The 12,350-nt window shown below is 40.0% G+C and overlaps 1 protein-coding gene across 5 annotated transcripts in view; it reads right to left on the bottom strand.

The window, feature by feature from the left end:
• The window catches only part of FYB1 (FYN binding protein 1), a 67,649-nt gene that overhangs the window by 14,766 nt on the left and 40,533 nt on the right, over window positions 1-12,350 (bottom strand). For all 5 annotated transcript variants that reach the window (XM_054185698.1, XM_054185702.1, XM_054185701.1 and 2 more), the window contains exons 3-9: window positions 11,200-11,380; window positions 9,384-9,433; window positions 8,237-8,256; window positions 7,390-7,436; window positions 5,819-5,936; window positions 4,039-4,195; window positions 2,406-2,550 (exon numbers count right to left, since the gene is read on the bottom strand). In XM_054185698.1, the coding sequence (XP_054041673.1) occupies window positions 2,406-2,550; window positions 4,039-4,195; window positions 5,819-5,936; window positions 7,390-7,436; window positions 8,237-8,256; window positions 9,384-9,433; window positions 11,200-11,380 (718 nt within the window). The remainder of the gene's footprint in view (window positions 1-2,405; window positions 2,551-4,038; window positions 4,196-5,818; window positions 5,937-7,389; window positions 7,437-8,236; window positions 8,257-9,383; window positions 9,434-11,199; window positions 11,381-12,350) is intronic.

Here is a 12,350-nt window from a genome sequence, read left to right as displayed (position 1 = left end):
TATAAGAGAGAGAGTTATCAATACCATCTTTAGTTAATGTAAAAGAAAAGGACAGTATTTTGTAAGTAAAGCTGTGAAGGAAATTCTCTATTTGCAAAAATGAATGCACGTATTTCAAGACGATGAAGATGCACATTTTGATACAAGCAGAACATTCAATCCTAATTGTTAGGAATTGTTAGCAACTGTTAGCAATTTCCAATAAATTGTAATTTTCAAGGAAATGCAAACTGATGTCTACAGCTACCATGATTTACTAGATTTAGAATATATTTTATATTCCTGTTGACATCTTTAAACTCAAAATATGACTTAGGATCATAGGATAATTCATGCTGGAAGTGATCTGAGGAGGTCATGTAGTCAAACTTGATGCCAATAAAAATATAATCTGACTGAACACTAGAGAGTGCATCCATACCATTTAGATTCATCCCTTATGAGGGTATTTTCTTGAGATGAAAAGGTAAACAAATGAATTTATTGCTCAACTAGCTTTCATTGGGTGATGCTGTAAACCTCTAACTGCATGTTTCTAGCATTTCAAGGATTCCATATTAGCCTAGTGTACTAACAGTGATTGAAAAAAACCTGACAGGATCACAGTAACAGAGATTATTTCCAGGTCAGAGCCTTACTTAAATTTATACATCAGAACAAGGTGTTTGTTGAACTCTTGTGCCAAGAAATCCCGAAATACAACAGCCCTAATCACTTATTAATTCTGAAATATTAACAATGCTGCTGATAATGAGATAATACTATTTGATCAAGAGGCTTTTTTTTTAGTGTGGCATTCTTACAGTTGTTTCAAAACATGTTGATGTATGTCAGACCTTCCAACAATTCATGCTCATGAACTGAGCAGAATGCTATTAATCACTAGAGAAGATAAAAATGTCAAAATACAGCTTAAAGGATTTAATGAATCTGAACCATTCATTCATCGTTCCAAGTTCCTTACGCTGTTATTTTAATATGCAACAGTGTAAGTATTCTTGTTTGCTTTTGAATTCAATACATTTTCTGAATTCCTTGCATAGAGGTGGTTAATTGTAATGCTTGCCATAGTGAAAATGATTGGCCAAAGATTCTTCTGCAATGAAGTACCTAATGTTCATATTACCTAAAACCTAGAAAAACTAAAGCAACTCTTCTGGCTAAGTTATGATGCTATGAGACAAATGTGTAGGGAGGAAAACTGACACTGAGCAACTTGGAAAAATATCAGGGGCAAAACTATATTGGTTGCATAAAGAATTCTTTCCAAGTGCTGTTTCTGGAGCTCATGGAGATGTTCTAGCAGCTGAGGATCAGCTGCAGCCAGCAGCCAGCCAGCTGCGGTCCCTTTATTCCAGCCAGGCCTTGAAGTTAAGGTGCTGGGAAGCAGTAAAAGCAGGTGTCATGGCTGAGTGTTTCAAAATGGTTGTCCTACACATTGAAATCCTCTACACCCATATGCAGATCTCTTATCTGAATCCTGGGGTATGTATTTCTCCTCATCAGGACATGTAATGGAGAATGATCACTGGTTTGTTGCATCACATGACAGAAGCAGACTTTTATGTGAGGTGGGGCAACCGAGGTGCCGCTGTCGTGTTGGGTCATGTGGTAGCCTTGACTCTTGTCACAAGATCACTAGGATACTTCCCTGCCAGCAAGTTTGATACGCTGCTGGAGATGGCACTTCTCTAGCTGCGGGTCCATTCAATGTGAAAAATATGTCACGTGGAAGTAGAGAGGCTGCAATGCAGCACCGCATTGCAAATACATGTGAGACTGTGCCATAGAGGAGAAGCTTCTGAAAAGTCAAAAAAATATATCTCATACCCAGCTCATGGGATGTTATAAGCCTTATTTTCAGGACTAAACACATTAGCCACACTCTCTTCTGAAGGGCTATCCTAGTCATGCTTCCAGAAGTCCCTTCTCTTCAAATGGAAAGAGGTATTAAGATTCATAGTTTGAGAGCAATGAGTGTGGTCAGGAGTTCTCCAGAGCAGTGAGTGTTTCCATTGCTTTTAGAGCATTTTATTCTTGCATGTTAGAAAAGGCAGTATGTGACTTCAAAAGACAGAACACAAAAAGAGGTGGATGGAAGAGAACTGCACTTCCTGCACGTGATTTGTAATCCTCCCTGTTCTGCCTTTTGTTGTCTTTTGGACTGCAATGCTGTCCTTTTCCAATAGTATGGATTCCTCCTGAGTATGAGTGCTTATAGATGTTGGATTCCAGAATACATTCTTGTTCCTCTGACTATTTCAGTTTGAATAGCTCAGTTAAATGTTTCTGATATAAATGGCTGTTCTTTTGTGACAAGAGTCTGCCTCATTGTTGTAAAACTTCCCCTGTCTAGGCTGACTGGGTGAATCATTTGTTCCTTTTCACGCATTCCTCATACAGACCTGCTAATACTGTCTTGCTCTCCAACATCATCATACACTTCTTGGTCACTCTCTGAATGTTTCACAGCAGCTCTGGTAGATGGTTGTTGCTTTCTTCTTAAAGAATCATAATCAATCTCCACCATTGTTGTTTTAATGTATCCATCTAAATGAATGAAACCATATAATTAGGCAGAGATAGTTTTAAATAAAGGGATGAGTTTAACAGAAGGTTCAGAATCAGCGACTGAATTGTTGTGTATGATCTTTGAAAACTTTCAAAGAAATGTCTCATTACAAGCAGCCTCAGCTTGAGTCTCCATCTGTCTATACCAATACAAATCTCAGATTTGTCTCAGATCTCGACCCAAACCCTCCTCGGCTGGTGTCAAGTTAACTTCGTTTTTTGCTTCTCAACTACAGCAGAACTTTCTGTGTAGACTCCAGGAATCATGGGGCAAGCTCCCTTTCTTAGCTAACCTTGGGACCACTGCAGCCTCGTGGTGTATTTTAGGGCAGTCATAGAATCACAGAATTGTCTAGGTTGAAAGGGACCTTTTAGATCATCGAGTACAACCATTAACCTAACACTGCTAAAACCATTTCTAAACCATGATCCTAAGCACCACGTCTGCCTGTCTTTTAAATACCTCCGGGGATGGTGATTCAGCCACTTCCCTGGGCAGCCCAAGTGTCCATGGATGGAGACTTCATCACTTCTTTGAGTAACCTGTTCCCTTGCTTGATCACCCTCACAGTAAAAAAAGTGTTTCCTAATGTTCAGACAGAATTTCATGTGTTTCAGTCTGTGCTCATTGCCTCTGGCACCACTGGAAAGAGCCTGGATTCATCTACTTTACACCCTCCCATCTGAACCTCCCTTCCCCAGGCTGAACACTCTCAGCTCTCTCAGCCTCTCTTTGTATGAGACACAGTCCGGTTCCTTAATGTCTTTTTACATCCAGTACTACAAAGTGCTCAGCTGCTATTGACCAATTCTACATGCGTGAACTGTCTTACTGAACTTACTGTAATTTAAGTCTCCTTAAAAATCAAGAAAGTGCTTTTAATAGTTTTCATTCATTTTATGGATGAGTCTTTTAATGTCTTTGCTGTAACCCAGATTATCAACCCCTTAACATACTTATAGATCCACTGATGATATTTATACAATTAGAGGAACATCTTCGATTACAGACAAAACAAAATCTAGAAATCAGTTAGAAACTTTCCATAGGGATAGAAACAAGACAAACACTTATAACAGGACCTTATATTCTCTGCTTCTATTTTAGGAACACCCATTTCCTTTTAATACAAAGACATCAAAAAATGTGGTCTTTGTTACTTGCACAGAGCCAAATTGTGACGCTGTTTGAAGGCTGACATGGAATTACCTCTCAACAGGTCTATGAAGATCCCAACATATTGTTCCTAACTTATTCTGGTGCCTGCAGATGTTACATGTTATACAACTTCCTACTATGAACTAAGCCTTGCATGCCAGCTAAGCACAGGAGGGTGAGTTGTGGTAATTATTTACTTTGGTGGCCAGTGACTCAGCCTTGGTAAGGCTACTCCTTGGTGTAATGCTCACGTGTTTGCTGTCATCCAATGAAAACATTTAGGAGCACAGTGAAGAAACAGAACTCACAACATCCTTTTATCCTGCCCAGCCACTTTCCTTCTGGATTGTCTGTGAGGCGAATGATTTCAATCTCATCCCCCTGTTTGACAGTCAGCTCATTCTTCCCTCCCTTGTGGTCAACGCAAGCTCTTGCCTGATGAAGGACTTGGATGGGTCCTGTTAACTGCAGAGAGGAAGCAACAAAAGAAATCACAGATGTGGAAAAATGAAGTTATTTCCCAAACATTCAGAAAAAAGAGAAAATAACTGTAATGACGATTACTTGTTTCACTGACATTCAAAATAGTCTAGGCAAATAAACAGGCATCAATCCTGTCCCCAGCTACACGGTTTAAATTAATAATCAGGAATGAAAAGAAAGAGCAACAGCATAGCAATAAGACAGCTGAAGAAGTGACCGGCAAAATCACAGAAATACAAACAGGCTAACCTATGGAGCCTTTCACAGAAAATGTACACGTTTAATTGCAGTAGGCAGCTCCATGTAGTTCCAGCAGAACTGCCCATATGGGTAAATGTTCATTAACATAAATAAGTCTACCACATAATGGTCTGTGTTTACAATTCTACTCTATAAACGATCCCACAAGTACACAGAGGAGATGATCACAGTGTTTACTGGAATTCGGGATTCTCTTTGTGCGATCTTTAATATATGTTGGAGAAACCACTTTGGATTTTAGTATCTTTGGCTTTAAGATATATATATGATCTTTCAGAGTCATGTGACTGTTGACAATTATAGACTAGTTCAGGAATATCTAATCTATATAGATGTTGAAGAAATGGGAAGGAAAATGTGCGCTAAAATATATTTGTTTGCATTGAAGCATAATAGCATACTTCAATGGCTGCAAGAGAGCAGTCTGCAGCCTGAAAGCATCCAGCGCACTAATGACTATACTTCACAGGAGTGGTCTGAAAAATAGACTGGGGGCTGACAAATGCCAGCTAACCCACTATTATTAACTATTAGTATTTTCCTTTAATATTTACTCGTTAACTCATGTCAGTCTCTCCAAAGCAGACCTACTGTGTACAGAGCACAATAGGAAGAAAAACAAAACTGCCCACTATGTACAATGACACTGAAAGAAGCACAGTGGAGCATTGTGAACAGGCATTAGTCAACAGAAAATGGCTGGCAGATTTGTAAACTGTGGTAGCATGCTGACCACCAGCTGTATAAAAATGATCTAAACCAGAAAGAACTCCCTCATCATTTAGCCCGTAGGCTTTGACAGTGACTGTAGCTCCCCTACATGTGCAAAATTCCCTTCCTTCCCATTTAGGCTGGAAGTCCCTTTAGGTCCCTTCAGACCATGGCAAGTGAAATGTGTTGTAATATAATGTTGAAATCTCTTAAGGGCTGGATACTATTGTATCTGACTCCAGTGAAAGAAAAAACACTAAGTAAATGGGATACAATTCCCACTTTTATTAAGGACTTTTGATGCTATTCTAGTGACGTAAATGCTTTTTAAACAGAAACGTGAAAGGAAATGTTTTTAAGGCTTTTTTACATAGAAAGAATGTGAGAAGGGAATTTAACGAAAACTATATAAGCACTGAAAAAGTGGCTTTGCCCTCAGTACAGAACCTGAAGTCAAGCACATGCCAAACACAAGAGGGTAGCTTAAACCTTTATTCAGAATTCATCCAGGTGCTTGAACTACCAAACATAACAAATAGTTTTGTAGCCAGCTGAAAAGTGTATTTTGAACTTGACAATGCTAAATAATGCTTCTCACATGTCTTTGGCCAGATTACAAAACCAAAAGCTTACTTTGAACTTCTTCCTTATTTCCTGCTCTTTCTTTTCTTTTTCCTTTTGTTCTTTCTTCTCTTGGTCCATTCTTCTCTTTTCTTCCTTGTCCCGCTTCTTCTCTTTTTCCCTTGATGACCTGAAAGTGCATTGCCAGGATTGAATGTAGCGGGGAAGCAAATCTTACTAGAGCATTCTTACTCAAGGTTAACAAAGAACTACATGTGATGGAAAAAGACTTCTCCCAGTGAAATGAAAGCTACAGAGTCTAAACCCTAGTGTGGCAGCAACAAATAGAGTAAGCAGCCCTTTCTCTTATATTACACATATAATTTAAAGTGGCTGTCCTCAAGGGGACAGTACACCAGAAAAGGTTATTTGGAGGTAAGAGACTGGCTCTACATGTGCATGTCCAAACATCTCTGAGCTAATTTTGGCAAGCAACCTTGGAAACTGGTAGCAGTCTAGATGTTGCGGCACTGGCTGCAGTGGTTAAATGTTCACCCAGGCCATCAGTGGTTGATGTAGCCTGAACTGAAGCCTGAGCTACCACTGGACTGCAGTTTTAAAACTAACTGCAACCTGTTCCAGCAGTCTACACAAATAACAGTCTTCTGCACTGCATCATAAATGTGTCTATCAAGCCAGGGTACATTGCCTGCTGTGCCTCATGTACTGGATAATACTGAGATCTGGGCCCTGGGATGTAATTAGGACTACAGCTACAGCTGTGCCATTTGCTGACAAGGGCTTGGCTGGAAAAGCTATGCTTTACAAACCCTATGGAACTGATTGAGTGGGCTCCCTCCTCTTCCTTTTTTGGTACTGTTGCTGAACCGATATGCTCAAATTATATTAAAAGAAGACTGAATGAGTATCACTTGTTTTGGTTATATAGTTTTAAAATTATCTATTTTCAAAGGGAATTCAACAATGATTTTTTGCTGAAAGTCATTCTGCATCTGAAACAAGGTATTTTGGAGTAGGAATATTAGACTGTTACTTATTGCAAGGGATTTAGAGCTTTTCTTTGGCTATTGTCATACAGTGAATACCATACATTTAGACATTAGCAGAGGAAGAGGGTCCTCAAAGTAAAGGGCTAAATGGCAGAAGAATGACCAGTGCTCATATTCTATCTCTGTAGCTCTGCTAGGGGACTCAGGCCATGAGAAAAGTAAATCCCTCCTCTCATAGGAGTTCTAAGTACATTTATCTAGAGAGCAAGAAAAACAACCACAACAAAAGATCTATCTGGAACCATAGTACCAAGGGGCTGAGCTTATTTTTCCTCCTAGGGTAATTCTAAATAGTGATTCAGACATGTTCCTTATATCAGAAATCAGACTTCTGTTATCTACATCACAGTAACCACATGGTTTTATTGCAGGAGTTTTTCCAGCCCAGGGTGTAGCAGATCTAAGTTGGACAGAACCTGTGAACAACCTGACTTTCTCTAGGTGAAATGAATGAACACAAGAATACCTGTCAGGGACTGCAGTGGTATCACACTTTTGTGCCAGATGAAGTAACTTTGCTAGCAAGCTTCTGGTAATAAAGATACAATAGATTATAGAGTTTAAAATTACTACCTGATGTCGTTTATGTCTTCATACATCTCTCCATCACTTTCTTGGCCCTATAAGAAAAAATCAGTTTTCAATGGCCTACATGCATTTGGAAAGATATGAAAAAAACAAACCTGCTATGTAAGCTTCATACAAACTATATAAAAACATTTACAGCATAGTGTAAATACAAATCAATTTAATCTTCCCAAACCAAGTTACTACATTATTCAAACTCACTATTCTTTTTTTCTGACTTTGTTTTTCTGATACCACAACTCTAAAGTCCTGGATTGCTACAATCACACTAGCACATCACTTAATCCAAAGTGGATGTTTTAGTTGCAATGTTAGTCCTGGGAAGCTTTTAACTGTGTTGATGATTGCAGTGCCATGATGAAGGTGCCAGGGTTAACGATAGTTAAACTGGAATGTTAGGGATCTAAATGGGACTCAGAGTAGGGTTTCAGAGACTGTTTTAGTCCTAATGTAGACAGGTACTTAAAGACATGATACAAACCTGTGCTTAACTGAAACAAGTGGTTTATTACTATAATAGAACAAAGCCCTTTTTTCTGGAAAATTTCAGTAAAATGAAATGTCAGTGGACATAGAAGGGGTGGTTTTTCTTTTTTTTTTTTTTTAAAAAAAACCATTTCTGGTGTCTAGCCAGCTTTGATGACTAGTTCCAGTTTGTTCCGCTTACCCAGTTTTATTTCTGTCCTTCACAATAAGTAAGTGCTTCTACAATTTACTGTCAATATATACTGGATTCATTCTGCAATTAATCTTCTAATGTGTTGAAGGGATTTTACTAAATTTGTACATTTGTGCTAAAAAGGATAGGTTTATCATGGGGGATAATACTTACCCCCTCTGTATTTCCACGACCTATATGACAAAAAATAAAAACAGGGTATTTATTTTTTGCTGTACAGAAAACAATAAATTCTAGTATTAACTATTTACAAACTGCTAGTAATACCAGTGATATTAACTAGAAATATGTGCAGGCTTCTGGCCTTTAATGAGGGTATGAATGCAAAAATCAGAGTTTTTCCAGGTTGCTTTTGTAGTATACTGTATGCTGTGAAAAATACCTACAAAATAGCTTATTTCACCATGTATTTTTAGAAGTGGAAAATTTGTTTTAAAGATTCTTTTGTGACATTGATGAACTTACCTATGCTATTTGTTTGCAAACTGCCTATTTGTAAAATAAAGTAATTCTTGAAAACCTAATTAAACAGACCTCAATGAACTTACCTGCACCAGCCCAACAGCTGAATAAGGAGGCCAAAGGCTCTTTTGCTAAGCCAGCCTCTACCCTGGGCTGCAAGAGACGAATCTCTGTGAACCTCCTGCTTCCTCCTTACTCTGCAGGTAGTTAGGTAAGAAAGAGCATGGGTTCAGTTTCAGCTCCACAGCCCACATTGCTGTATGGCAGGGATGGAGGGATGGCTAGCACACTAAACGATGCATACTGTGCCTGGCACAGACCAAGTTCCTCTCGAGGAGAGATCAGAAGGCAGATTGAAATTCTTTGCGTCACAATCTGCTTCTCTGGCTGCCCTGGTACAATACAGCGACTCACTGCCTCTTATTGAAGGCAGACCACAAAACGGCATTAAAAGCACAGTCAACAAATTTTTTTTAATCAAGTATAAAACAATGCCCGCTTCACCAGAGCACACAGCTTCAACTCTCTTCAATGCTCAGAGCAGCATTCATTTTGGTTCAGATTTGAAAATCTGGTAATTTACAGTCCCAGCATTTTTCTAACAAAAAAAGTGAGGGAGAGGAGAGATATTTAAAGCAGTTCCTGAGAGTCTGTCATATTAATTATAGAACAGTTAGTGTTACGAGACAATTATCTTTACCCATAAAACTGTAGAACCAGCATATTTAGCTATACAAGTCACTCATTAATACAATAATAATAATAATAATGATAATAATAAATACAATATGCTTACAGCCTCATATAGCTTCTATTAATTAAAAAGTATGCATCTTACCCTGTGAAACAAATTCAACGTCATCGTAATTTTCTTCATTGTCTGGACTTCTGTAAATATGAAAAAGTGGACATGTGAAACCTATGAAGATGGTTTTATGACTGCATTTTCATTCACTGTTGTTCTGGTACTTTTTCCAGCTGTTTTATACAATGGCTAGACAGTCTGTTGAGCGCTATATGTTACTTAAGTACCCACGGGATTCCCTAAATTGTTCTTCCTGACTGTGACTTGATTTTTCACATGGGGACACCTTGATCCTGAGTATAAAAGGAGAAAATGAGCCAAAGGCACTCAGATGCCATGGAGATGAGCGTGGTATGAAAAATATAATAGGCAGATGGGCTGACTGAATGGAAAGGATCTGTTGGGCTTTTTAACCGTGTTCACAGGTGCAGGCTTCTTACACAATGCACAAGCAGAACACCAGACTTTTGCACAATGTTAAAGATCACTCTAAGAGTTGCTCTTTGACTTGTAGAGCTTAAAGTCTAAACAAGGGACAAGAGAAGCAGTGGTATAAGGTTAGGCCAGGTCAAAGGTCTCTGATGTCAGATTTAAAAGTGCTGTCGAACAGAGAAGCAGGAAATCGAGAATGTAACTAATAATAACATCAGGGACCTTTAATTTTATAATAACTTATAATAGCTGAAAGAAAACCAGGGCTGACAGTCATCACCAAAGAGGTGCAATCAAAGAAAGGACTTGAAAGCAGAAAGCGATCTTTTAAAATTGGCTTGATGGAGAAAGCACCGAGACAGGGTGAAAGAAAACGTGTCAGCACCCAGGCACACATTTTCAGCAGAGGGCTGCGCAGGAACAGGAGAGCAGACGGACAATCTGGAGGTAAATTTCACGTGTCCCTGAAGGGGAAGAGGACACGCTTGGCTCCCAAGCATTTGGCAAGGAGGTTATCCAGGGGGGATTCTGCAGAGGCCGCGGGGCCACCCGTCGCGGCGGCCACTAGATGGGGCAGTGATGGCAGCGCCCAGGGCCGCCCCCACCGCCCCCAGCGCAGCAGCAGCAGCGGCGCTGGACTGGTGTTGTCACACCATCCGCACGAAAATACGGTGTGTGAGCTGACATACACCTCTCTAATGCCGAATATATTCTCCCTGTGTGCCGTTTGCTGCTATTCGCAGTAACCGCTGGCCAGGGAGTAGCTCTTTATTCAGGCTCAGCTTTTTTCCAATCAGTTTTGACGCTAGACTGAAGTGCCTTTAACACTGTTGCTGGGAGGTTCCCCTTTTGCACTCAGCTCTTCAAAGAACGATAAAGAAAGGAGCCCCATATGCTACAGAGGCGTCTCAGTGTTATCACAACAGGCCACAACGTGGCTCCTGGTACAATTTCACAACCAGCACTGAGCTCAGTACCCCTGGCTTGCAAAGCTGCTTCCTGGGATATCGACTGAAAGACCTGATCCTTCTGGCCCTCTTCCCCAAGATAAATGCAGGGGAGAGCTTCAGTTATTGATACAGCTGATTTTCTATCAGTCTATGAGGTCTTTGAACCCTTCTGGATTAAATAAAACCAGCAGGATGTCTGTTGCCTTCCCCCTCCCCTTGCCAACAGGGCAGAAAGAAGTGTTGTTATAGATAAGAAAATTTAGGGAAACAACTGCATAGCTGGAGCGTTCAAGCTAATAAAAACTAATTCCAAATAGGCAGGAACAGGGTAGGATAAGGAAAGTGGTGTGGGACCTCATTCCCCCAGAAACCTTGGACACTTCCAGCCTTAATCTGCTGCTGCATGAGCAAAGTAACAGGCAGAAAAAGCTGACAAAATAAAGATCTTGGGGTTTATGTTCACTTACATTGTTTCAGAGCTGGGCTTGATGTTTCTGGGAGGCAGGCTTGGAGCTGCTAGGGACTGCAGGGATGGGTGAGAGGCTGGTGGAGGAGGTGGCAACTGCGTAGCAGAGTGTGGTGGAGGTACAGGTGGGGGGAGTGCTGCTGAGGAAGGTGCTATCTGTTTCAAACCTTCATTTTTAGGGCCTGAAAAAAAGCAGAACAGAGAGAATTTATCAAGCAGGCAGCTGAAGAAGGAACCTCGCTGCTCACATGAAGTATTAGGATAAAATATCAGTACTGCACATACCCCAGAGCAAATACATTTTATTGAACCTGCTCCTTGGATATATTTGGTGCCTTCCCATACCAGAGTAGAGAGGCTCTGCCTAGAATAACGTACTGCCTACAGAAGGCCTTGAAAATGCCTTTGCCAAGACATGAATAAGACACAAAACCATCAGTTCATCTAGTATATAAGCTCTTGTGCTTTAAATTATCATTTAATTCTACAGTTTGCTTGAAAAGACCAGCTGCAGAGTTTCACATGAGCACTTGCTGGAGTTTTTCTTGCTTGCAGACTGAATTTCAAGGGAAGGGATGATTGGCATTGATTAAGAGGTGTGCAGGTCTTTATACAACTTCAAATACATTTGTAATGTAAGTTGTAAAAGGCTGGACTTAATTTTCTAACAAGCCCATACTAGAAGTGGCAGTTTGAGAAGCTGCACGGAAGCTACACCCTCAACAAACAGGTGCAGCCTTAAAAACAAGATGATGCAGTGCATCATGCACAGAAGCCATAATTACAGGAGTGGGCTGGTGTACATGTGTGCGGCAATGAATTCATGCTCCGTGTACAAGCCACAACCAAGTTATAGTAACTATTTGAATGCCATGATGTTAAACCTAGAATTTTGTTTCAAATAACATGAGTGGATTAAAAGCTACCCAGGAAGAATTGTCGCCAGATATATACAGGGAAATCCAACAAAATCTAAGGAAGAGGAGAGCAGAAGGAAAAAAGCAAATTCACAGTTCAGTTAAAAACAATTACAATCGAAAAGAACCCCCTTGTCTTCTGGAGATTTTCTTCAAGTTCCCACCTGAATTACTGAGATTAAAATGTTGTCAAGAAAAAAAACTTTCACCACATTGGAAACATAGAACAATGACA

This window comes from Rissa tridactyla, chromosome Z (assembly GCF_028500815.1).
Source record: "Rissa tridactyla isolate bRisTri1 chromosome Z, bRisTri1.patW.cur.20221130, whole genome shotgun sequence".
In the NCBI taxonomy this organism is placed as follows: domain Eukaryota; kingdom Metazoa; phylum Chordata; class Aves; order Charadriiformes; family Laridae; genus Rissa; species Rissa tridactyla.
Note: the sequence above shows the minus strand (reverse complement) of the source record. Positions and strands in the feature narration are given on the sequence as shown.